Source organism: Odocoileus virginianus, chromosome 10 (assembly GCF_023699985.2).
Source record: "Odocoileus virginianus isolate 20LAN1187 ecotype Illinois chromosome 10, Ovbor_1.2, whole genome shotgun sequence".
In the NCBI taxonomy this organism is placed as follows: domain Eukaryota; kingdom Metazoa; phylum Chordata; class Mammalia; order Artiodactyla; family Cervidae; genus Odocoileus; species Odocoileus virginianus.
Genome location: NC_069683.1, coordinates 69,077,557 through 69,104,918, shown reverse-complemented (window position 1 = coordinate 69,104,918; position 27,362 = coordinate 69,077,557). Strand labels below are relative to the sequence as shown.

The 27,362-nt window shown below is 37.3% G+C and overlaps 1 protein-coding gene across 3 annotated transcripts in view; it reads right to left on the bottom strand.

The window, feature by feature from the left end:
• DYNC2H1 (dynein cytoplasmic 2 heavy chain 1) overlaps positions 1-27,362 on the bottom strand; it is a 385,810-nt gene that overhangs the window by 291,236 nt on the left and 67,212 nt on the right. For all 3 annotated transcript variants that reach the window (XM_070473685.1, XM_070473686.1, XM_020900373.2), the window contains exons 32-41: positions 25,690-25,895; positions 24,024-24,206; positions 23,259-23,441; positions 21,382-21,605; positions 20,885-21,000; positions 19,231-19,430; positions 18,152-18,416; positions 16,211-16,418; positions 8,915-9,044; positions 5,540-5,695 (exon numbers count right to left, since the gene is read on the bottom strand). In XM_070473685.1, coding sequence (XP_070329786.1) covers positions 5,540-5,695; positions 8,915-9,044; positions 16,211-16,418; positions 18,152-18,416; positions 19,231-19,430; positions 20,885-21,000; positions 21,382-21,605; positions 23,259-23,441; positions 24,024-24,206; positions 25,690-25,895 — 1,871 coding nt within the window. The remainder of the gene's footprint in view (positions 1-5,539; positions 5,696-8,914; positions 9,045-16,210; positions 16,419-18,151; positions 18,417-19,230; positions 19,431-20,884; positions 21,001-21,381; positions 21,606-23,258; positions 23,442-24,023; positions 24,207-25,689; positions 25,896-27,362) is intronic.

Sequence of the window (27,362 nt, the reverse complement as noted above, 5' to 3'; positions counted from 1 at the left end):
GGACAACAGAGGATGAGATGTTTGGATGTCATCACCGACTTGGACATGAGTATGAGCAGGCTACAGGAGTTTGTGATGGGCAGAGAAGCCTAGCATGCTGCCATCCATAGGCTCACAAAGAGGCGGACACGACTGAGTAACAGAACTGAACTAATAGGTTTTGAGTTGTGTTTTCACTGTTATTTATTTCTATAATTTTTTTATTTCCCTTTTAATTTCTTCAGTAACCTATTCATTATTTAGAAACACATTGTTTAATCTCCATGTCTTTGTGTTTCTTACAGTTTTTTTCTTGTAATTGATATCTAGTCTCATAGTGTTGTGGTAAGAGAAAATGCCTGATACAATTCCAATTTTCTTAAATTTACTGAGGTTTGACTTGTGACCCATGATATGGTCTATCCGGGAGAATGTTCCATGGGCACTTGAGAAGAAGGTGTATTCTTCTGCATTTGGATGGAATGTCCTGAAGATTCCAATGAGATCCATCTCATCTAATGTATCATTTAAGATTTAATGTTTCCTTATTAACTTTGTTTTGATGATCTGTCGATTACTGTGAGTGGGGTGTTAATGTCTCCTATTATTACTGTGTTACTGTCAATTTCTCCTTTTATGTCTGTTAGTGTTTGTTCTATGTATTGAGGTGCTCCTATGTTGGGTGCATAGATACTTACCATTGCTGTATCTTCCTCTCGAATTGATCCCTTGATCATTTTGTGTGTCCTTCATTATCTCTTGAAATATTCTTTACATTCTACTTTGTCTGATATGAAAATTGCTATTCCAGCTTTCTTTTGCTTCCCATTTGCATGGAATAACTTTTTCCATCCTCTCACTTTCAGTCTATGTGTCTTTAGGTCTGAAGTGGGTTTCTTATAGACAGTATATATATATGGGTCTTGTTTTTGTATCCATGCAGCCAGTCTGTGTCTTTAGGTTGAAGCATTTAATCCGTTTACATTTTAAGTAATTACCAATATATATGTTCCTACTGCCATTTTCTTAATTGTTCGGTTTTTGCTTTTGTAAACTTTTTCTTCTATTTCCTGACTATATAAGTCCCTTTAACATTTGTTGTAAAGCTGATTTAGTGGTACTTAATTCTCTTAACATTTCCTTGTCTGAAAAACTTTCGATTTCTCCATCAATTTTGAATGAGATCCTTGCCAGGTGCAGTAATCTTGGTTGTAGATTTTTCCCTTTCAGTACTTTAAATATATCCTGCCATTCCCTTCTGGCCTGCAGAGTCTCTGCTGAACGATCAGCTGTTAAACGTATGGAGTTTCCCTTGTATGTTACTTGTTGCTTTTCCCTTGCTGCTTTTAAAATGCTTTCTTTGTGTTTAGTCTTTGTTAGTTTGATGAATGTGTCTTGGCATGTTTCTCCTTGGGGACATACAGTTTATGCTGTAGGGGACTCTTTGCATCTCTTGGACTTGATTGACTATTTCCTTTTCCATGTTGGGAAATTTTTCAACTATAATCTCTTCAAAAATTTTCTCATACCCTTTCTTTTTCTCTTCTCCTGGGACCCCTATAATTCGAATGTTGGTGCATTTAATATTACCCCAGATGTCTCCGAGACCATCCTCAGTTCTTTTCATTCTTTTTATTCTGCTCTTCAGAAGTTATTTCCACCATTTTATCTTCCAGCTCACTGATTCATTCTTGTGTTTCAGATATTCTGCTATTGATTCCTTCTAGAGTATTTTTAATTTCAGTAATTTTGTTGTTTGTCTCTGTATGTTTACTCTTTAATCCTTGTAGATCTTTGTTAATTGATTCTTGCATTTTCTCCATTCTGTTTTCAAGGTTTTTGATCATCTTTACCATCATTATTCTGAATTCTTTTTCAGGTAGTTTGCTTATTTCCTCTTCAGTTACTTGAACATCTGTGCTTCTAGTTTGTTCCTTCCTTTGTGCAGTATTTTTCTGCCTTTTCAGTTTTTTTTTTATTTAATTGGAGGCTAATTAATTTACAATATTGTAGTGGTTTTTGCCATACATTGACATGAATCAGCCATGGGTGTACATGTGTTCCCCATCCTGAACCCCCCTCCCACCTCCCTCCCCATCCCATCCCTCTGGGTCATCCCAGGGCACCAGCCCTGAGCAATTGTCTCATGCATCCAACCCAGACTGGCGATCTGTTTCACATATAATACATGTTTCAATGCTATTCTCTCAGATCATCCCACCCTCGCCCTCTCCCACAGAGTCCAAAAGACTGTTCTATACACCTGTGTCTCTTTTGCTGTCTCTCATATAGGGTTATCGGTACCATCTTTCTAAATTCCATATATATGCATTAGTATACTGTATTGGTGTTTATCTTTCTGGCTTACTTCACTCTGTATAATAGGCTCCAGTTTCATCCATCTCATTAGAACTGATTCAAATGTATTCTTTTTTTTAAACTTGTTGTGTTGGAGGTCTCCTTTTCCCAGGCTTCAAAGTTGAATTCTTTCTTCCTTTTGGTTTCTGCCCTCCTTAGGTTGGTCCAGTGGTTTGTGTAAGCTTCATTATACAGTGAGATTTGTGCTGAGGTTTTTTTTCCCCCCTCTGATGGGCAGGGTTGAGTGTGGTGGTAATCCCGTCTGCTGATGATGGGGTTTGTATTTTTGTCTTGTTTTGGTTTGCACAGGGTGCTACTGGCGGTTGGTCTTGTATTCAAGTCACTTCCTTTGTGGGAGTCCTTAATATTTGATACTCCCTAGAATCCCAGGGATGGCGGAGCCTGGTGGGCTGCCGTCTGTGGGGTCACACAGAGTCAGCCACAACTGAAGCAACTTAGCAGCAGCAGCAGCAGCAGCAGGGTTAGGAGTTCTCTGGTAGTCTAGGACAAGTCAGGGCTCTAAAGGCTCAGGACTCGGTCTGTGGCTGGCTGTCTTCTTCCTGCTGATCCTCACACACTTCCTCAGGGTTCGAGGTGTGTGTGTGGCTACAGGAAGGTCTGACATGGTTGGGCTCTTTGGCTCTTCTGGATTTCTCCTGGCAGCCACAAATGGATTCCTCAGCTCCGGACTGGTGGTTTATAATCAAGCACATAATCCAGGAACAGACAGTCAAGTGGAAAAGAGGTACAGGGCAGGGTGTATGAAAATTCCGTTTCTGTCCAGGATGCCAATCTCCCTCCACCGCCACTACTCAAGGGAGCTGCTCACCAAGCACCAACCCCAGTTATTTTATAAAATGTTAATAACACCATAAAATACCACAAACTAATTCAAAGAAGAAAATAAATATATATGTACCTATGTACTTATACAGATGGTCCCCAACTTAAAATGGCTTTACCTATGCTTTTTCATGTTTACAACAGGGAAAAAGTGATAAGCATTCAGTAAAAACCATACTTTGAATTTTGATCTTTTCCCAGACTAGTGATACGTGGTATGATACTGTCCTGTGATGCGGGGCAGCAGCAGTGCATGGAAGCAAACTGCAACTCATAGGCAGCCACACAATCACCAGGATTAACAACTGATATGCTTAAAACCACACTGTCTTTCACGTTCTGCATAGTAGTTGAGAAATTACACACTATTCAACACTTTATTATAAAGGAGACTTTGTGTTAGATGATTTTACCCGACAGCAGGCTAACATTCTTAGCACTTTGAGATAGACTATATTAAGTCATGATATTTGATAGGTTAGAGGAGATAAATGCATTTTCAACTTAGGATACTTTCAACTTATGATGAGTTTATCTGGCTGTAATCCCATCATAATTCAAAGAAGATCTGTATATAAATGTATCCATGCATACTCAGTGGCTGTCATGTCCGACTCTTTGCGACCCCATGCACTGTGGTCCGCCAGGCTCTTCTGTCTATGGGATTTTTCAGGAAGGAATACTGGAGTGGGTTGCCATTTCCTCCTCCAGGGGATCTTCCTCATTCAGGGTTGGAACCCTCATCTCCCATTCTCCTGCATTGGCAGGCAGATTCTCTATCACTGAACCACCTGGTAAGTCCATTCTAAATAGAGTCTGAGCCTTCTCAATCTATAACTTTATTCACATTTGACAGGCCAAAGTGCAAATGTGGAAGCAGCACATTTCAAAATATGCAGTCACAGAGCTAGAGAGTCCTTTGAGGTTTCTCAGAAGTGATAGTGGCAGTGAGAGAGGAAGACTTAGGAGCTTCCTACTCTACCTGGAGCATGTCAGTTTGCTCTGTTTTATTAAATATTGTGCTTCTAAGTATAATTTCTTTTGAGAAAGAATCCCACCACTTAGTCTTATTAAACAGTGGTTTAAGAGAATCAAATAAAGTAATAATACATAGTATTTTGGCTTCATAATTTTTAATTATCTTTCTCCAAAAAAAAAAAAAAAATCCTTCTACGAAGTAAAACTGGTCCACTTTTTTTAACTTTTCATTTTTCATTGGGGTATCGCCAATTAACAGTGCTGTGATAGCTTCAGGTGAACAGTGAAGTGATTCAGCCATATATAGAGATATACCCATTCTCCCTCAAACTCCACTCCCGTCAAGGCTGAAAATTAGTCTGCTTTTAAAACAGGTCAGCAGCCAACGTTGCTGAGTGTTTATTATTTGTTTCCAAGTGCACTTTACATTGATCATCTCATTTAGTCACATTTAACATCCCTCTGAAGAACCATTTCACTATAACACTGTCGTTGTTTAGTCACTAAGTCATATCTGACTCTTCTGAGACTGCATGGACTGTAGGTCACCAGGCTCCTCTGTCCACAGGATTTCCCCAGCAAGAATACTGGAGTGGGTTTCCACTTCCTTCACCAGAGGTTCTTCCCAATCCAGGGATCCAACTAGCTTCTCCTGCATTGGCAGGCAGTTTCTTTACCACTGAGTCACCAGGGAAGCCAAATATAAATGTATTATTATTGTATTAAACGCTAACTTCAAAATGCTATACCCAGGACTTCCCAGGTGGCACCAGTAGTAAAGAACCCACCTGCCAATGCAGGTAGAGGTAAGAGACGCAGATTCGATCCCTGGGTTGAGAAGATCCCCTGGAGGAGGTCATGGCAACCCACTCCAGTATTCTTTTTTTTTTTCTTTCTTTTTTTTTTTATCTTTCTTTTTATTTTTATTTTTTTTATTTTTTTTTAAATAAAAAATAAATTTTTTTTCTTTAAATAAAAAGAAAAAAAAAAAGAAAAAAAAAATTTTTGTGTCGAGGGCTGACTTTCAATAGATCGCAGTGAGGGAGCTGCTCGGCTACATACAAACCCCGACCCAGAAGCAGGTCATCTACGAATGGTTTAGCACCAGGTTCCCCACGAACGTGCAGTGCGTGACGGGCGAGGGGGCGGCCGCCTTTCTGGCCGCGCCCCGTGTCCCGGGACGAAGGGCTCTCCGCACCGACTCCAGTATTCTTGACTGGAGAATCCCATCGACAGAGGAGCCTGGCAAAACACCTCCATCGGGGTGCATAGAGTCAGACATGACTAAAGCGACTTATTAGAACACATGCATGCACACACCCAGGGTCAATGAAAATTAACAAAAAATGTTGACTATGAATAGGCTTTAAATGTGTACTACCTCTTTGGTGAATTCCAGACGTGACTTCAAGTTCAGATTTCCACCAAGACCCCTTATGAGATTAATAATAAATTGATCATGATCTTTGCATCCATGTAGATGTGACAATCCATTCATCACAGTTCCAACCAAACTTGTTTCTACCACATAGTCATTCTGTTGATTAAAATCCATATTACAGACAAAGGGAAAACATTAACAAGTAAATTAGCATCATACACAGATTGTTTACTCATCTTTTCAAGGATCATATTTAAATTTATCCCACTACTCAAGTTCTAGAAAGTTTAGATTTCAACTTATACATAAACATTAAAAATAAAAAGTAATCATAAAAATACAAATGTGTATTTCTAGCCATAAGTGTGAGTCCTCAAACAGATACACAGTTTGTTTACTTCCTAAACCTGAAAAAAATTTTTAAAAAAGGTAAATCAATGAACATCAGTCTAAACATAACAGTTCTTCATTTCCTCTTGATAATTAAAAAAGAAGCTAGACACCTCAACTAGAGAGTAGCCCCTGCTCACCACAAGAAGAGAAAGCCCATACACAGCAACAAAGATACAGCACAGCCAAAAATAAAAATAGATTAACTAATTTGTTTAAAAACGGCTAGAGGCAAAGTCTAGATTAATGGTTCTGGACCAAAAAACGTTAGTAAAGGCAGGCTTAAAAACAATTTGGAGCTTTTCCTCTATACAGAATTTTAAAATGAAACCTTTGGACTCAGGTGGTATAGATTATTAAGATCCATAGGCCTCTGGGGCCCTATACAGTTAACCGGGAAAACCAATTATAGTTAGAATCTGTATGTAGTGCTAGGTAGCTTTTTTTTTTAAGGAAAAATTAAACAGAGCACTTGTTTTAATGGAAGTCAACTCTAACAGACATACTATGCTATGTTAAGTTGCTTCTGTCATGTCCAACTCTTTGCAACCCCATGGACTGTAACCTTCCAGGCTCCTCTGTCCATGGGATTTTCCAGGCAAGAATACTGGGGTGGATTGCCATTTCCTTCTCCAGAAGTCTAATAGAGGAAATGGTTAATTCATTGTGGTAGAAGTCACAGAGCAGAAAAAGAGAGTGTTTTGAGAAAGGATAACTCAGGTTGAGGACTCAAGGTGTCCTTAAGGTAGATGACAATTGCTAACATTTGAAGGTGAGACCTATCTGGCATATGGAGAACTCAGCATATGCTGCGGTAAGCAATGGGCACACTTAAGGAATTAGAAGAAGCAGATGCCTGAACAAGCAAAGACAGTGATTCAAGACAGAGAGGCAGGCAAGGGCCAGAGTATGTGGAATTGTATAGGCCATGATAAGGAGTGCAAATTGTATCTTCAGTGCCTTTAAACTTTAAGTAAGAGAATAAAATGACTAAATTTACATTTTAAAAAATCTCTCTGCCTGAATAATAAATAATTTTCAAAGAACAGAAATAGGAGGGAAAAAGGGGGAAATACAGAAGGAGATGAATAGAAATCCAGCAGCTTAGGCCATACTGAGTTCTAAGCCTTTTCTAAGATAAAGGAAAAGGAAACTGACACATTTTCCTCTAGATTGTCTAATTTGCTAAATATAAGAAAGTAAAGCTCTAGTTATAAATAAAATCTAGTTTCTTGACTAGAGCATTCATTACGTATCTCTCAGAATCTGAACATGGTAAACAAAGCACAGAATAAAGACAGAAGGAACACTCAACACATAAAATCTCAAACAAGAACAAGGAGCTGAGAATAGTTTATTTTCTCACTAAATCTTTGGTATCCACGCTATGGTTTAAAAATATTATCCTGTCATCATGTCTGTAGTCACAAATCCCAAATAGGGGAGAGGCAAAGAGTCAATACATTCTATGCAGTGCTACATCTTCTCATTCTAACACTGACAGCATGCAAGCTGATGACTTCAAGGCATCTGCACTGGAAGGCATGGTTAGGTTTGTATGTTTTATATTCACAAAATAACAACACACCTACTGAAAAGGTGCTACAAACACAGGCATCAGTTATTTAACTAAGCTCACATATTCATTTTTCTAAGCTTTTTTTTTAATGTGGACCGTTTTTAGTCTTTACCGAATTTGTTAAAACACTGCTTCTGTTTCATGTTTTTGGTTTTGGCCATGAGGCATGTGGGGTCTCACTTGGCTTCCCAGGCAGGAATCAAAAGTATACCCCTTGCAGTGGAAGGTGAAGTCCCAACCACTGGACTGGCAGGGAACTCCCAAGCTCGTGTATGCTTATTCACCACATTGTTATTACGAAACTTTGCTTCTGGGGATACAATAAGGAGTACAACAGGCTTAATCTTTGCCCTCAAGGTGCTTGCAGTTGCCTGAAAGCAATTATAGCTGAAAGACATAGCACACTGCCGCAGAAGCACAAGGAGGCAGACAGCTCGGTGGGACTGAGGGCTGGGGGAATGGTCCTTCCCTGAAGTCTCCAGGGAAACCTATCTCATTTGTGCCATTTCTCCCAAGTCCCTAGTCCTCCAGCATTCACCTTAACAAAGTAAGAAGAGAGTTTAGAAAACTAAAGTGAAATTGCCATTTCTCTATATGATTTGCCCAACCCTGAAGTATTGACCTCTAAATTAAGTTCATATCAACAATCACCTTTAAAAAACTCATTGCTATTTGTTTTCTCTATTTTTGTATGTTTATGTTTTTTTTATACAAGCAATGACATAAGAAAGAAATAAAAATTTGAAAAGATCATGTAAGTACATGAATATTGTCTTCTTTGCATGCTAAACTCCTATTTGTGCTTCAAATTCAAAATTAAATGTCATCTCCTTTAAATCTCTCCTAGAAAGCAGCAATACTCTCTGCATCCTGTTATATTGTGATTATCTTTCTCATGTCACTTTCCTCTGCAACACAAACCCTTCTCAGTGAAAGGGACGGTCCCATTAATGTTCACCTGGCAAAGTTTCATCAAGGGCATCTATTTCATAAGCAATAAATTTTTGCTAAATAAACAAACGTTTCAATAATATTATAAATAACTCATCATCCTTTCTCTACTTTAATATTGTCATTATTTTTAGCATGATATATAGGCAGGTATTTACTGACATAGTAAAATGTGGCAGAATGATCGTTTTACTAGTAAAACTTCAAAAGGCATTCTAATTTTCAAGATTTTTAGGTAAGTGTTGCAAAGTATCATGGACGGAAGAATTAAAGTATTTTAAGACTTTAACACAATAAAAGCTATACCATGAAATACAGTGGGAGAGCAGTGAAGACACCTACCCTTCACTCCACCCCTACATTCTGTCAGAACGCTACTTAAAGGCAGTTAAATGTAAGCAACAGTCAGTCATACTTTTTGCCTAAATAATTATGAAATATTATAATTATCTTACCTGTTTTAGAACCCATTGTAATGCCTTTTCAAAATAATCCCCAATCCAGTTTTCAAGATTATTCCTATATGTAGGAGGCTGACTCCTCAACCAAGATTTTATCAGAGAATTAAGATCTGTCTCTTCATCACTGAAACATATTAACAAACATTAAAAATTGTTGGAGTAAATCATAAATTTACTTTATGAAATCATAAATTTCAAAATAAATTTCTGCTCCAATAAACATTATTCTACATAGGTACTCTATCTGCTAGTATACAAGAGTTAATTTTAGTTACTTTTGTATATGTCTGTGTGTATATACTACTTCTAACTTCTACATATATAAGCATGTGTGTATATATATATATGTCATTTCCTATAAAATAAAGCAAATAAACCTCACCTATATCATTGTAAGTATAAATTAAAGAAGAATTACACAACCACAAGTTAGCCACAAAGTGGTCTAAACCATTCCTACCCAAAGTGGGGTCTACAGAATCCCAAGTACCATCCCAGACCTAATGAAGCAAAATCTTTGCTTTAACAATATCCCTAGGTGATTCAAATGCACATTAGACAAGCTGCACTGCATCTTAATGCAGATCTTTAAAAATACTTTTTCTTTTCCTCTATCGCCAAAAACGTTGACCACCTAAATTCCCATGCCACTACTGAAACTTGAAAACCATGCTAAAGTAAAAGATAATTATTTTAGCAAAGCACTTAATTATTTGAGTAACATCCAATGTCTGAAATCATACACAACATTGACATCTTATTCAAAATTACATGTTACACATTTATAAAAATTATAGTAAAAACAACTTATAGACTAATAATTTAGAAGTTTCAAAGGCCCACAGTTCTGCCATTTCTCCTGTCCTTGACCAATGTTTCACAGTAACACAAGTAAATACCGAATCCTTGAATCTTTCCTGCTACATGTCTATCCAGTTTAATAAGGAAAAGAAAAAAAAGATCAAAGGTAAATATGTAAATTACATTGGATACACTCAAAACAGACAAAGGAAAGCTGCTAAACTCTTTCAGCATAAAGACTTTCTTGTCAACGGTGGTTTAGTGGCTAAGTCATGTCTGACTCTTGCAAACCATGGACTGTAGCCCGCCAGGCTCCTCTCTCCATGGGATTTTCCAGGCAAGAATACTGGAGCAGTTTGCCATTTTCTTTACCAGGGGATCTTCCTGACTCTGGATCAAACCCAGGTCTCCTAAACTGCAGGCAAATTCTTTACTATTGTTGTCAACAGTATCTACTTAGTACCTATGGCAACTACACGTCTTGGTTTGTCTAAGACAATCTTGATTTATATCAGTTATCCCAGAATAATAAATAGCATTCCCTTTCATTATTAAAAGGTCCTCATTTGGCCTACTGCAGAGAAAGTGCAAAATATCTGCTGAAGAAATGAATAAAACCTAAAAATCAAAGTTAATCAAAAAGAAACTAAAAATAACAAGCATTTGTGTTTTACATGAAATCATACTCATTATGTCTCTCACAAACAATTTCTGGTTCACCAACAATTTTCAAGTTATCTACAGCAACGAGTCTTTTTTCTGATAAAAAGCAATGGCATTCTACTTAACCTTTATACATTTACATTCTCACTTCTATTATAATTGCTATTATATTTGTCTATCTCCTCTATGTAGACATATGCTCTATAAAGATAAGCCCTCCATAAATACAAGCACTTCATAATTGTTAGTTTTACTCCTTTCTTGCTGTCTCTCTTAAAATGTCTAAATTCGTGCCATACATGTAACAGGCATTCAATAAATATCTTAAAATTTAATAAGCTTTCCTTTTATCCTATTTTTCTCACAGGATTATGAGAACAAATGAATAACTGAGATAAACTCTGTGAGATACTGCTACAAAAGCTATAAACTCAATGCCATATTATTTTAAGAATAATGCCTCAAAATATTAATTGGGAGTTTGTGGCTAGTTTAATATAAATGATTCCTACAATATTATCAAAGAAGTAATCAATTAAATAATTTTGGAAACATTCTGGATCAATTTGATAACAAAAGTAATTTGAAATGATTCTAAAAGAGTAGAACATTGTATATAGACTGATAAATATCAAATTCTAAAACATAAATTCAAAAAGTAAAAGAAAACTTTCTAATAATTCATTTTGGGAAATGAAACTGGCTCAAATATGCCACTATGTTACTACTGTTGATGAAATCTAAAATTAGTTTATTTTTGCTCTTCAAGTCTCTCCAAATACACTCAGGAAGAAATTAAATATTAAATAAAGAGGTTTCAAATTTGTAAAATGAAAGATCAGGATATTTAATAGGCCCTACTTAAACTTGTTCAATAAAATACAGTATGGTTGTAAAGTAAAATAAATAAATTAACTTTAAAAAAAAAAGAAAAAAATGAAAAAAAATAAAATAAAATACAGTATGAGGAGTAGACAGCTACACACACACATCCACAGCTTAAATTACAGCAATTCCAAACTGCACCAGACAGTACTGCCAGGGAAAGAAAAGAAAAGCAGGTGTTGCGTGTTCCCCAATTCACATTTTTTTTCCTCTTTTTAAACAGTTAATGTTTGGTGGTGCCGAATTCTCTCAGCTTTTGCTTGTCCGTTAAGCTTTAGAATTCTCCCTCATATCTGAATGAGATCCTTGCTGGGTAGAGAAATCTAGGTTGTAGGTTATTCTCTTTCATTACTTTAAGTATGTCCTGCCATTCCCTTCTGGCCTGAAGGGTTTCTATTGATAGATCAGTTGTTATCCTTACGGGAATCCCTTTGTGTGTTATTTGTTGTTTCTCCCTTGCTGCTTTTAATATTTGTTCTTTGTGTTTGATCTTTGTTAATTTGATTAATATGTGTCTTGGGGTGTTCCCCCTTGGGTTTATCCTGTTTGGGACTCTCTGGGTTTCTTGGACCTATGTAACTATTTCTTTCCCCATTTTAGGGAAGTTTTCAGCTATTATCTCCTTGAATATTTTCTCATGGCCTTTCTTTTTGTCTTCTTCTGGGACTCCTGTGATTCAAATGTTGGGGTGTTTCACATTGCCCCAGAGGTCCCTGAGGTTGTCCTCATTTCTTTTGATTCTTTTTTCTTTTTTCCTCTCTGCTTCATTTATTTCCACCATTTTATCCTCTACCTCACTTATCCTATCTTCTGTCTCTCTTATTCTACTCTTGGTTCCCTCCAGAGTGTTTCTGATCTCATTTATTGCATTATTCATTTTTAATTAACTCTTTTTTATTTCTTCTAGGTCCATATTAAACATTTCTTGCATCTTCTCAATCTTTGTCTCCAAGATATTTATCTGTAACTCCATTTTGTTTTCAAGATTTTGGATCATTTTTATTATCATTATTCTAAATTCTTTTTCAGGTAGATTCCCTATCTCCTCCTGTTTTGTTTGACTTGGTGGGCATTTTTCATGTTCCTTTACCTGTTGGGTATTTCTCTGCCTTTTCATCTTGTTCAGATTGCTGTGTCTGGAGTAGGCTTTCTGTATTCTGGTGGTCTGTGGTTCCTTTTTATTGTGGAGGTTTCACCCAGTGGGCAGGGTTGGACGATTGGCTTGTCAAGGTTTACTAGTTAGGGAAGCTTATGTCGCTGTTCTGGTGCATGGAACTGGATTTCTTCTCTCTGGAATGCAATGGAGTGCCCAGTAGTGAGTTTTGAGATGGGTCTATGTGTTAGGTGTGACTTTGGGCTGCCTGTATGTTGACGCTCAGGGCTACATCCCTGCGTTGCTGGAGAATTTGCGTGGTATGTCTTGCTCTAAAACTTATTGGCTCTTGGGTGGTGGTTGGTTTCAGTGTAGGTATGGAGGCTTTTGGACAGTTTCTTATTACTTAATGTTCCCTGTAGTCAGGAGTTTTCTGGTGTTCTTAGGTTTGGGGCTTAAGTCTCCTGCCTCTGGATTTCAGTCTTATTCTTCCAGTGGTCTCAAGACTTCTCCAACTATACAGCACTGTTAATAAAACTTCTAGGTTAATGGTGAAAAGATTCTCCACCGTGAGGGACACCCAGAGAGGTTCACAGAGTTACATGAAGAAGAGGAGAGGGAGGAGGGAGATAGAGATGATCAGGCGGAGAAAAGGGGGACTCAAGAGGAGAGAGACAGATCTATGCAGTTCTCTGTTCCCAAAGTGTTCTCTGTAGCCCAGACACCCACAGAGATTCACAGAATTGGATTGGGAAGAGAAGGAGGGAGGAAATAGAGGTGATCTGAGGGAGAAAACAGAGCCAAAAGTGGGAGAATAATCAACACGCTCCTGAGTAAAAATGGGTACTGAATATTGGATTCTTAAATGTACAATATTGATATCAAATACTGAAAAACAAAGATTAAAAATCTACAGTAGAGGTTAGACTCTTAAAAATACAATATTAAAAACAAAAACACAAAACATTTTAGAAATATATATGAAGTCCAGTTTAAAAATAGGGCCTCTTTTTTTGTGTGTGTGAGGTTATAGTGAAATGAAAATGAAAATTAAAAAAACAGTAAACATACACTGAAAAGAAAATTAAAGTTAAGGAGCAATGGAGGAGTAATAGGTAATCATAAAAGAAAATAAAAGAGAAAACATTTTAAAAAACAAAAATTTTAATTAAAAAAAAAAGAGTAGAAATATATCTAGGAATTTCTCTGGAGCTGTTGCAGGCAGTGTGGGTTCGGTTCAGTTTCAGATAGCTCCTCGATCCAGCTTACACTTCTCGATAACTACAGGTCCCTTCTGGTGTAGTCCGTGTTATCTACAGGGATTTTAATCTGTTGCACCGGTCCCTTCTGAAGCGGTTCCCTTTGTTTATTTGGCTTCTGTTTGCCGGTCTCTTCAGTGTCTAATTTCCACCCTGACACAGGCGGGTGGAGGTGGTCTCTTGTTTAGGTTCGCTTGTTCAGTCGCACTGCACGGAGGGAGGGGCGCTGTAGACAGATATCGCTGGCGTGTGTGGGGAGCACTCACAGTGTGATGGCCACACTGGGCTTTCCCCCGCTCACGGGTGTGTGCTCTCCACGTATACACTGCTCAGGCTCCCGGCTGCTCTATATGGAGCAGTTGCGTGCGGTTCCAGTTTTCGGGTATTCCAAAAAAGCAAGGACTCGGTTGGGCCTGCGTTTTGTGCCTTCCCCGGCCCGAGCAGCTCAGCCAGCCAGGAGCTTGACAGGCGCACTCTCCCTGGGTGCGGTGCGCCTTCTCCCCTCCGCGGTCCCAGCCTCAGCTTCTGCGCAAACCAGTCGGGTGCGTGCGCCTTGTGTCTATTCTTGGGAGCTGGCCTCTAGCCGTGACCCTCCCGGCAGATGTCAACCATCCAGAAGCTCAGGAAGTCTTTGGTTAGAAACTGGAGGCCTGTTTACAGTTTCGTAGGAGATGCTGTCTCTGGGGCAGAGTTTGCCCCTTTCCCCTCCCCTCTGCCTCCTGCCTCCGGCGGGGGATGGGCTGGTCCACCACCGTCTAGCTCTTCTCTGGAAGAACAAAGGTTCTGCAAATGGCCGGCACTGTGTTCAGGCTGGTTAATTTTCTCTCTCTCTCTCTCTTGCTATCCCACAGTTTAAGTTGCTATCTCACGTTAGCTCCCTCCGATTGCCCTCAGGGCATTCGGGCCCAGTCCTTACCCTAAGCAATGCCGCCCGCTCCTCTCCGTTCCGCCCCCACTTGCTGGTGGCAGATGCGGGCATCTGGGGTACTTTTCTGCTGGGAGTTGCTTTTAGGCATGTAATCTGTGGGTTTTATTTATTTTTCCTCCCAATTAGGTTGCCCTCCGAGATTCGAAAACTTCCCCCAGACATGCCAGTGCAAGGGTTTCCTGGTGTTTGGAAACTTCCTCTATTACGACTCCCTTCCCGGGACAGGTCTCCATCCCTAGCACTTCTGTCTCTCTTTTTACCATTTACATTTTGTCCTACCTCCTTTCGAAGATGATGGGCTGCTTTTCTGGGCGACTGAAGTCATCTGCTAGCGGTCAGAAGTTGTTTTGTGAAGTTTGCTCAGCGTTCAAATGTTCTTTCAATGAATTTGTACAGGAGAAAGTGTTCTCCCCGTCCTATTCTTCCACCATCTTAGCTCCTCCTCTAAACAGTTAATAATGTTTACAAATACTACTAATGACAGAACAGGGCCAAACACAAACAGTCCTACACCTTCTCTGCCATATAAATACAGATTTTTGTTTACACAGTTTTATCCCAAGTCTGAAACATCTGCTGCTATCTGCTACTGCTAAGGGCTACACTGTCTCAGCCTGACCTGAACGCACAGCTTGGCCACCTCCAGCCCCCCCTGAGCCGGTCCTGGGCCTTCTCTCCGGTTGAGCTTGGTCTTCACCTTGAGGGAGGGGGATCCGACTCAGCCTTCCTCACCGCCCTCCTCCTCTGCTGGTTGCTCTCCTCCTGTGCAGCGTCATCCTGCTTCTCAAACTTCTGCTGCATGCTGCTGAAGACCGACCACCAGATGATGGGGTCTTCATAGATCAGGCTGCCCTCCAAGCTGAAGGTCTGCCGGTTCTGGCACAACAACATCACATCCTTCTCCAGGTTGTGAGGCTGTGGTACTTATGGCTGCCTGATGCACTCCTTTATCCTATTAAATCTTTAACCTATTTAAACCTAGGTTAGCTCTAAAAGTCTATAAATCTACAATTCTATGATTAAAATATGGCTACTCAGCTTTAAATTATTAGCCTCCAGCTCATAAGTAGTATGTTCACTTCTCTGAACTCATTCATAAAGGAAAAGTTATAGAAAAAAGAAAAAACAAATACTTGCTATTTCATTTATGCAAACAAAAAATAATTATTTAGTAATTGTGATACCACTGCTGCTGCTGCTGCTGCTGCTGCTAAATCGCTTCAGTTGTGTCCGACTCTGTGTGAGCCCAGAGACAGCAGCCTACCAGGCTCCCCTGTCCCTGGGATTCTCCAGGCAAGAACACTGGAGTGGGTTGCCATTTCCTTCTCCAATGCACGCATGCATGCTAAGCGGCTTCAGTCTTGTCCAACTCTGTGCGACCCTATGGAAAGCAGCCCACCAGGCTCCGATGTCCACAGGATTCTCCAGGCAAGAGTACTGGAGTGGGTCGCCATGTCCTTCTCCTGTGATACCACTACACTGCTGAAATAATTCAACTAAGTAAACAGGAACTCTGAATGAATAAAAACGTAGCAAAGAAGTTAATAAACAATGAAAAAACAAATAATCACATATTACTCATGTATCACTCATGTCACTTAGCTATGAAACCAAAATAATAATTGAAAACATTCTAACACAATGTATGCAAACGTGCTTACCTAAGAAAGATCATTCCCATTCTAGATATTGTGGCTGGTGAGGCACAACTTAAATCGTGAGTTTCAAATACAAAGTTAACATTTTGGCCAAACTGAATCCTTTCTCCACTGGGCATAGTGAGTAGTCGATTATCATCCAGAACAGAATTCAGAGATTCTATCCATTCAGGATCAATATCACCATCACAGATTATCCATGAGCTAACATCTATTTTCAAACAAAAATGGAGAGAGCAAAATAAATATAAGGATAATAATATTTAAAAATAAAGAATAATTGTCTATTATTCTTTAGAAGCAATTTTCATATTATTTTATATTTCTGAAGCCAAACATAAAGAACAAAGAGTTAAACAAGTTGAAGTTTTTCATGTGAATTTATACTACAAATGTGTGGAGAACTCATAGGCAATCCTGGCTCAGCTGGTCAAAGACCCAATGATATACTCCATGATAAGGCTCTATTTATTTAATGAACATACAGAACTGAAATCTCAATAGAAGAAAACATGGTCTGCAAGACCTTCAGTTCAGTTCAGTCGCTTAGTCATGTCCGACTCTTTGCAACCCCATGAACGACAGCATGCCAGGCCTCCCTGTCCATCACCAACTCCCAGAGTTCACCCAAACCCATGTCCATTGAGTCGGTGATGCCATCCAACCATCTCAGCCTCTGTCATCCCCTTCTCCTGCCCTCAATCTTTCCCAGCATCAGGGTCTTTTCAAATGACTCAGCTCTTCGTATCAGGTGGCCTAAGTATTGGAGCTTCAGCTTCAATATCAGTCCTTCCAATGAATATTCAGGACTGATTTCCTTTAGGATGGACTGGTTGGATCTCCTTGCAGTCCAAGGGACTGTCAAGAGTCTTCTCCAACACCCAGTTCAAAAGCATCAATTCTTCGGCACTCAGCTTTCTTTACAGTCCAACTCTCACATCCATACATGACTACCGGAAAAACCACAGCCTTGACTAGACAGACCTTTGTGGGCAAAGTAATGTCTCTGCTTTTGAATATGCTGTCTAGGTTGGTCATAACTTTCCTTGCAAGGAGTAAGCGTCTTTTAATTTCATGGCTGCAATCACCATCTGCAGTGATTTTGGGCCCCAAAAAAATAAAGTCTGCCACAGTTTTCCACTGTTTTCCCATCTATTTGCCATGAAGTGATGGGACTGGATGCATGATCTTAGTTTTCTGAATGTTGAGCTTTAAGCAAGACCTAGGTATTTCTATTTCCACAAGCTTGTGAGACATTCTTTAGATTTTTTCCTTCCACCATGTCATTAGAATGTATTAATGCTTTCTATGTAATAGTGCTTTAAGAAAATATGAGAAAGCTACACTTTAGTGTCCTACATGAGAAGTAAAAAATACACCACTGTCAAATCTCTTTGATATATAAAAGGGTGACTTCAAAAGGGAGAAGCAGTGAGCAAGTTGTTAAACTGTGACCTAACAAAAAGTAGGGAGTCTTCTTAGATTTTGACTAAAAATTCTGTTAAATACCAAGCCAAAAATTTAGACCAGAAGCCTACTATCATATGACTTAAATTTTCAAAATTCTTGAAAACATTATATTCAAAGTGGTGGTAAGTTTGTGCACAAACACAAATTTTAATCCCAAATAGAAATATGTCATTTTGCTTATTTATGAGCATTATAAAATCAATTAAGCAAAAATATTATATTTATTCAATAGATTAACCTAGTTATGAACTACAATTTACCCAGGTTACATGGGAGTTTCTACTATAATAAAAGTTTTGCTATAGACTATAGATAAAAATGGTAACATGTCTTTGGACCCTCCAAAGTAAAATATCAATGTAGATCACGATACAGCAGGTTATGGTCATGTATAAGACTCAAAAAAGACAAAATTACAGACAAGCTCTAACATCCTCTAAAAATAAATCAATGAATCACACAACAGAGACCAACCTTGAGGTTCTCGAACTACTTGACGAGCACTATTTGTCAAAACACCATCAGACCATTCCCTTGTATCCATGTCAATATGGCCTAGTAACTGATGTCGAGGCATAGCTTTGGGATTCATGGTATATTGTTTTACCACTTTGCCAGTTTTACAAAGTGCTGCCCTTAACATTCTCCAAAGAGTAGATTTTCCAGCACCACTTGGGCCAACAATAACAACTCCCATCCTCTGGCGTAACTGTTCATATAATTCTAAAGCCTTCTTGATCTAGTAGAAAAGAAATATGTTCATATATTATTTACCATGTATGATCATTTCAATTGTGTACAACTGTATCAATTTCACTTTCAATCTGTAATAGTTGTTCTATTTCAAACATATAAATTAAACCTTCTATTTCTTCAATGAAAGATAAAGCCTTAAATAAAAGAATCATGAAAAAAATCTGAACACACAATGTGATTTTTAATTTCATATTTCTTTAAAACAAGCAAGTTATCAAACGTTCATGGTTGTCTTCCTTCATTTATTCATTCAAACAAAATATATTCAATATTTTATTCACTTTGCTAATTCATTCATTCATTTATAACCTCTTTCCAAATTAAAAAAAAAATCCTGAGGAAAAGGTATTCATTTTGAACATGCATTTCTGCTTCATGAAAAGACCTACTAAAGTGAAGTTCTCCTAAGAAACTGTCAAAGTTTAAATCATATAGAATCAACTGTCAAAAATACATATGATGGATCTATTGATACTAGTGCCAGACTCCATCATAGGCACTAGGAATAAACTAGTAAAATAGACATAGATCCCACTTTTCATGGAGACAACTATCTGGTGGGAGAGAATCAGTATTAATCATACAGTTGAACATTAAAATGTATATATTATAAAGGTAAAAATAGCACACAGCAAGGGGATCTAATTTAGATTTGAAAATTAGGGAAGGCTTCAAAGAGTGAGTAAGACTTAAACTGAAAGATGAAAGATAAGCTGAAAGATAAATGATAAAGATAGTTAATAAAAATTACCCAAGGAGAAAGGATCAATATATTACAAAGTAGTCTTGACAGTTACCTGATTGGGTATGATTTCATAATTGGCCTCCTCAAAGACTTGCTTCAGTGCAGCACTCAGTTCATCATATTCTACTGCTTTAAAGTCAATTCCAGGAAATACATCTTTAATCAGTGCATCAAACCGAGTGCAATCAGCAAAAGTAAACTTTGACATTGTATTAAGTCTCAGTGCTTGTACCACTATATGACTTTCATTAACTGGAAAAAAAGTTTCATGTTAAAACTACAGTTATGAATCTAATGACTGTAAAGTTTTTAAGTATCTTGATATACATTATTAGTAATGAACTTATGTACTAGAATTTAGTAACATTTAATGGCATATGCTATTATGTTAATTAGCAAGCTTACTCAACTATCTTTTAACTGCTGAAAAAAGAGTATTACTGAGTTATGAACACTTTTCCATAGAATCTGAATCCCAGGGTACCCAGACTTCAATAAAAACAAAAACAGACTGAGAAGCGGTCACGGAGCGGAGCACACCAAGGGGACACGACCGCTTAATGCAATGCGGCACCCCAGATTCGATCTTGGAACAGAAAGAGGATGTCAGTGATAACACAGCTGAAATTCAAATGAAGCCTGGAATTTAGTTAATGCTAATGTATCAGCCTTAGTTTCTCAGTTTTGACAAATGTACCACAGCAAATGGGGCATCCCTGGTAGCTCAGTGGTAAAGATCTGCCTGTAATCCACCTGCCAGTGCAGGAGACACGGGTTCAATCCCTGGGTCAGGAAGGTCCCCTGAAGAAGGAAATGGCAACCCATTCTGGTATTCTTGCCAGGAAAATTCCATGGACAGAGGAACCTGGTGGGCTACAGTCCACAGGGTCACAAAAAAATCAGACATGATTTTGTGACTAAACAACAACAAAAAAGATGAAACAATAGAAATGCCAACTTTGCAACTTTAATAAATCTAAAATTATTCTTAGGTTGAAAGGCATTATTTTTTTTGAAATCTTAAAATCTCTTTAAAAGAATAATTTTGTTTGGTATACTATGTCCTTGAAAGAGAAAATCTAGAAATTATGTTTTTCTAAGGTTTCTGTTCCTGTTTTAAGACTATATAAATTTTCAGACACTATTCCAGACCTACCAAATCAGGAACTTTGAGGGTAGGATCCAAAAGTCTGTGTTCTAACAAGCCTCTGCTGCTGCTGCTGCTGCTGTCACTTCAGTCGTGTCCGACTCTGTGCAACCCCAGAGACGGCAGCCCACCAGGCTCCCCTGTCCCTGGGATTCTCCAGGCAAGAACACTGGAGTGGGTTGCCATTTCCTTCTCCAACTAACAAGCCTCTAGGTGATTCTAACTCACATTAAGGATTGAGAACAAGTGGACTAGACTATTGCTCTATATACTGCAAATGTTTAGTATTTAATGCATGTTTAAAAGTTATGATAGGACATTAAGTAAAAATCAGGAAAAATCTGGATAAATTACGGACTTTATTAAAAAACAATGAATCAACATTGGGTCGTTAGAATTAATAAATGCATCATACCCATATGTTAACACAGGAGACACTGGAGGGGCATACCATTCAGAAGCCCTCTATATTATATGCATACCTTTCATACAAATCTAAAACTATACTAAATTAAAACATTGTAAAAAGTGAGATTATAATTGAAATAATGAATCATACCATTTTGTTTAACACTAGTTTTCTTCAGCTGTCTCAGAAGATTTCCACTTCCTCTAAGAACTGTCTTCAAAGCTCTCAAACCCCAATCATAATGTTGCTGAGGTGTCAAAAGTTCCCTTAAGTAAAGACATGGAAATCATAAAGCATCAAATAGCTATAAGAAATTCATTCATTTTATTATCATACTAAAAGGTACAAAATCCAACTACTAACACATAGAAATCAGAAAATTAGTAAATCAGAAATTTAGTTTAGTAAATATCACTTAGCTAGAGTACTTCATTAACAATGTTTTACAGGAAAAAAAGTGAAATTAAATCAATAGTATTTAAAAACAAGTACTTTTGAGCCAGCCATTTTTGTTATTCAAACTAAAATCTTTCCTATCTATATCTGAGGTACAATATAATTAGACAAATGTGGAAAATGCTCGTTAATGATCATGACCAATCACTGGAAACACAAAGTATTTCAAAATTTAAAACAAGAAAACTCACCTGGATAGATTGAAGATAGCCACCAATTTTCTGCCCAACACTTTAGCATCTTTAAAACCTTCTGAATACAGAATAACTTCGGCAATAAGCTCATTGTCTGGATGAGACATGGCTACTGGCCTAAAAAGTTGTTTAAGATTATCAGGCAGTTTTTGTCTTCCACCATAGCCTTTTCCAGCAGGATTCATAGTGATAAAGATCCCAGAATTAGAATTTATTTCTACCTGAAATATTAAAACACAGGCATCAAGTATTTGAAACTGTAACTATAAAATATATCACCAAAAGAAGTTTTACTGTGACATATTTCTACACACACATCTTATCACCTTAGCAAAAAGTAACCACTAGTGTGCTAAACATCTACTCAACATATAATAAACTCCTTAGGAACTATACTACTTTATAGAGATTATTTATAATCAGTTTTTTGAGGCTGAAAGTTTCAGTGACGGTAACTAGTTTGACTGTCCATTCATTCAATATTATGTCTACCAAAAGCCTTCCTTGAGTTAGGCGCTTTCTTAAGTACACAGAGACAACAAAACTCTGAATTAAAGTCAGTAACAGTTCATGCTCTTTTGGAGTTTATAGTCTATTGACTACTACAGTCAAGCAATTATAGTTAATAAATGCTATGACAGTGAAGAGTAAAATATCTTGAGAGTATCTAGTGGGAGTATTTTCAACAAAGCAGTAAGAATAGAAAATTAGAATTATAATATGTAAACAATGAATGAATCAACATGAAGTAGAAATGCCTAGAGTAAAAAATCTGGCTATGAAGGAAAGAAAAGAAAAAGAGTATGGTGGAAGAAAAGATGAATTAAGGGAAGGTTTGCTTATGTTTTAATTATACTAAATAGTATACTACAGTATTACTATATATAATATTTACATCATTTAGAAGGAAAGTTATGTGATTATGGTTAAAAGCCAATAAGAAATGAGAAGAAGGAGGACAGGAATAACTCTGAAGAGAAAGTCCCTGGGAAGCAGATCCCAAAGTATAGATGGAAAATTTAGCTTAGGTTAGGAAAAAGGACAATTTTTCTTTCTAAGAGGAGGAAATGACAAAAATGAACAGGGAAAAAAATAAATTTTGATGGTAAAAGGTAAAAACTTAGTAGTTTCTCTTTTCTTTGTGAAGAGTTTAAACATTTAAATTTTACTCCTGCAAACTCAGAAGTTACAAGAAATTTAGAATTGGTTCTACTCAGCCTACCCTGAAAAACTTGTACTGTGAAAATGTCATTATGGAGAAGATGATAATTTCACAGTTCTTTCCACTTCCTGTGTGTTCACCATTACACATATAGAGAGAAATCTATATTTTATATATAAATAAGTTTACATTCTAATGACATGAATGTATATTTCCTATGTGGAGAAGTAAGCAGCAGCAGAATAGCTAAATGTTTATTAAGATTCATATACAATAGTGAATAAAAACATGAATTTCAGAATTAGATACACCTGAGGTCAATTTCCAACACCACTACTTATGCTAACTTACCAAGCTGTAGTTTCCTCATCCAAAAAGTTTAAAAAATATAACAGTACCTAACTCAAAGGACTGTGGTGAGTATTATATAAAAGCATTAAGCACAGTGCCAGCATAGAGTGTTTGATAAATGTTAGCAAAGATTATCATAACTGGATTATCCAATACTGAAATTTGAAAATAAATAGTGGAAATGGGACCAAAAAAGGGTGAGAAATTCAGAGACAATTCACAGGTAAAAAAGTTTAACACACTGGTCACAAATTAGAAACAAGGGTGCCAGAAGCAATAAAGATAGACTATTTGCCTGAGTATGGGTAACACAAAGTCTTACAAAATACTTTAGTTCTTTAAATTTCCGATAAAGCTATACCTCCTTGCCAAGCAGCTCACACACAGTTCTATGATTCTTCAAAGCATCTTGAATTGTCTGGATTTGCATAGAAACTGCAGACAGTACAGATTCTTCCAGTCTATTGAATTCATCAAAACAACCCCAGGCCCCACACTTTACCAAGCCAACAAATATTCGTCCCATTGACTTCACATCGATGCCCTTAAAAATAACAATAAAAATTCTATTCATTAAACATAATTTAAAACTCTAATAATAATCTAAGACTTTATGTCATTTAGTGAGAAGATAATCATTTCACCCATCTATGCCTCTTTGGTTCTTTATTAACAAATAGCTATTCTTTCAAAAACTACGGTGGTTTCATGGACTAAACAAAATAATTCATGTGAAAGCATTCTGAAAAGCACAAGAACTAAAGATTTTGTTTTAGTTATTCTTTAAGACAAAATATAAATCCTACACATAATGCTTTGAAAATGGTACTTTTAATGAATTTAAGATTTTCTCCTCTTCTGTTCACTATTCTCCTTACAAAAAGTGTTTTTCTACATTCTAACATAAATCTTCATTCAATATTTAAAATTACTTCTTGTAATAGTTATCTTTAGAAAAGTTTTTATACTATATGCAACCTCTCTCCATTTTACTTCTCAAATAAAACAAATTTCATTTTCAAAAGTAGAGTGATTTTAAAATATAGCATTTCATATATATAAATATGTAAAAACTATTTCAAACATCTAAGACACTATTACATAGTTTGATAATTATTTATTCTACCTCATCACAATTGAAAACTAAAACTTGTCTTCCAAGAAGTCCACCTAAAGCCTTTACTGATTCAGTTTTTCCAGTTCCAGCTGGTCCATAAGGATTTCCTCCAAGTCCCATCTTCATGGCTTGAGTGAGAGTTAGGTAGCACTTGTCTGTCAGAGGAGTATAAACCAGCTTGGGAGCATTACCCTATGTAAGAGAAATAAAATTTCAAACATTCATATTCTATTCAACATTAGAAATATTATACAGTGAGAGATTCTAGTTTAAAAGTCTAAGAGGCAACAAGTAAGTTTAAAGCTGTTTATAAAAAATACTTTTTTTAGTAAGGAAACTTTCTAAAGCACAAAATGGAATTAAACTTAATTATTTCTCAAGCATGCATTTTATTCTATCCTCAGTTGATAAACTGTTAGGTTTTCCAAATAGTCTCTCAAGTTCTTTTTTGTTTTTTAACACCAAAAAATTTTGTATTGGGCTATAAGGTCTTCCCTGTAGCTCAAACGGTAAAGAATCTGCCTGCAACGCAGGAGATGCAGGTTCGATCCCTGGGTCAGGAAGATCCTCTGGAGAAGGGAATGGCAGTCCACTTCAGTATTCCTGCCTGGAGAATCCCATGGACAGAGGAGCCTGGCGGGATACAGTCCATGGGATCTCAAAGAGTCAGACATGACTGAGCGACTAACCATACACTACACTATAGCCAATTAACAATGTTGTGACAGCTTCAGGTGAACAGTAAAGGGCCTCAGCCATAGATATATACATGTACGTATGCCCCAATCAAGTTCTTGTTAATGTCACAAAGATATACCTCGAAGGCAGATAAATTCAAAAACCGTATACAATTACACACTTTTCAATACAATTCAATACAATTACATACAATAATCATTCTATTTTGTATTTTAAAATTCCTTGAATCTTACAATCTTCACAAATCAGAACTACTTTGGAAACCTCCAAGTATAATTAATTTGAAAATTTTCTTATGAAATTAATAATCTTAAATTATCAAATAAGTCTCAAAAAATAGATTCAAATTCAAATTGCATTTTATATATAGTTTTTCCTTAATTTAAGTGGACAGATTTGGGTCTCAAAATTCATTTCCTTTTTGAAAGAGCCAGCAGGCAACTCTCCTGACATATGCTTATTAACATAAATGTCAACTATATCCTGATGACTGATTCACTATGATGGAAAAAGGCAAAGAGCATAAAGATGGATTTTTTGAGAATAGATTACATTATTTGCTTTAAAATTCTTTTACCTTGCAAACTGAAGATATTTAACAAACATACTTTAACATATTAACTAATTTTGGCCTTGTAAAAGGAGACACAAACCAAATTGTTTCTACCAAGGTTGCCTAATATTCACCTCTCTTTGGATGAGAGATATATTTCAGTCTACATAAATAAATACTACTTCAAAAAATGGTACATTTAGAGAATTCAGCACAACACTGCCATTATTTTAACTTTTTTGTAAACAGAATTTTTCCAATATAACATCTTTCTAATTATGGTGAAATAGAAGACAATAACACAAACAAAACTCTTAAAAGTTACAACTAAAATTAAAATAACTCTTTCATTCAATAGCAAATTTCCTTTAAAGTAAATAATTTCTAACTGGAAAAATTAAACATTTCTGCCACAAGGCATACCTGGTATTCATAAGTATAACGAAGTTCAGAATCCACCATTTGAACATAACATGTGTGATCACTTTTCATATAGAATCTAACTTGTTTTTTCCAAGCCCAGTCTTCAGTTGTATGAATTTGCACTTGGTTTAACTGCTTGACCACATCAATATTATGAATAATATCAAGAATAAGTGCTTTAAGTTTAAGCTCCAAAATGCCAGATTCTGTATACAATTAAAATAATTGGAGAAAATGTTAGCCTGTGATTTATGTACTTTATCATTTTATATGTATACATATGAATGATCCCTTAGTGAATTTAAATATGATTCCTTGGTGATTTTACATATATATGATTCCTTAGTGCATTTAATTTCATAATCCATCTTAACAGTACAGTAACATACATCATACAACTCAAAAGAATGTCAAATGCACCAATAAGAACTGTGATTGTGAAAACTAAGGTGTCAAAATTCAGTGAAACAGGGGCTCTGGTTCCTTCTGCAGGGAGTAGGGACACTCAGCCTGGCTCTCCCTCTGAACGCAGGTATAAAACAGACAACCTGCATTAAATAGCTATTCAGGACTCTGAAAAAGTAAAGAATATCAGGCCAATCGGGGAAGGGCAGAATCAGAAGTAGAACCAAACCAGTGGTAAGTTTCTTTTTCCTTTGTTCTCTCTTACATGCATGGACTCAGCGTTGCCAGAAACCATAAGGGTGTGAACAGAGAGAGTTCAAGGACAAGGCCTCTACCTTCGAGCTGAAAAGCAAAAATGGAGTCTCCCCGTAGCCACAGCGCTGGCAGCTGAGTCCCAGAAATGCCTAAAACTCTGAAGGAAGAGAACCGCCCTCTCAAATTAGAGGAGCCATGACCCCAGGAGAGGGAGACAAAGCCCAACTGCTCTTTCCTCTCTCCTCTCCATCAGCTGGCTCAAGTCGCCGGCCCAGTCACAGAGGCGTGCAGGGGAGCACATGCAGTTCCTGCTCTCGCCCAGAGGTCAGAAGGGGAGTGGGAGGGAACCCAGAACCGGGGAGCCCACGGAAGGGGAGGAGCCTACGGAAGGGGAGGAGCCTGGGAGCACGCCCCGGAAACTTCTTCCCCAGAGAGCGGAACCCAGCCTGAGGCGCATGTTAAACCAGACTTGATGACCGGCCACTAGGCGGCACCCATGTGGGAAAGGTCCGACCATCTGCAGAACTCCGCAGACAGGACAGACGTGGGACCCACAGCCCGCAGAAGGCTGACTGGAGCTTGGCGCTGAACCTAACGAGAGCACTTGCTCACAGAAAAATATCAACACTATCCGGAAAATTTAAAGACGACTCAGATTATTATAGCCCAAAACGTCCAGGATACAACCTGAAATCATTCAACATGAAAAGAACCAAAAAAAAAAAAAAAAAAACCAACTCATGTCAAAAAAGATAATAAAGGTAAAATGAAGACATTCTCAAGTGAAGGAAATCTGTAAAATTCATATTCAGCAAACATGCTCTAAAAGAAACACTAAAGGAAATTCTTCAAACAAAGATAATGACACAAGAAGAAATCAAGATGAAGGATGGGCAACAGAAATGGTAAGCATCTAAATATAATAAATCATTCTCAGGTCCTCTGAAATACATGTGATGGCTAAAGGAAAAGTTAGACTCTCATCGAGTTTTCAATGTATATAGATAAATATC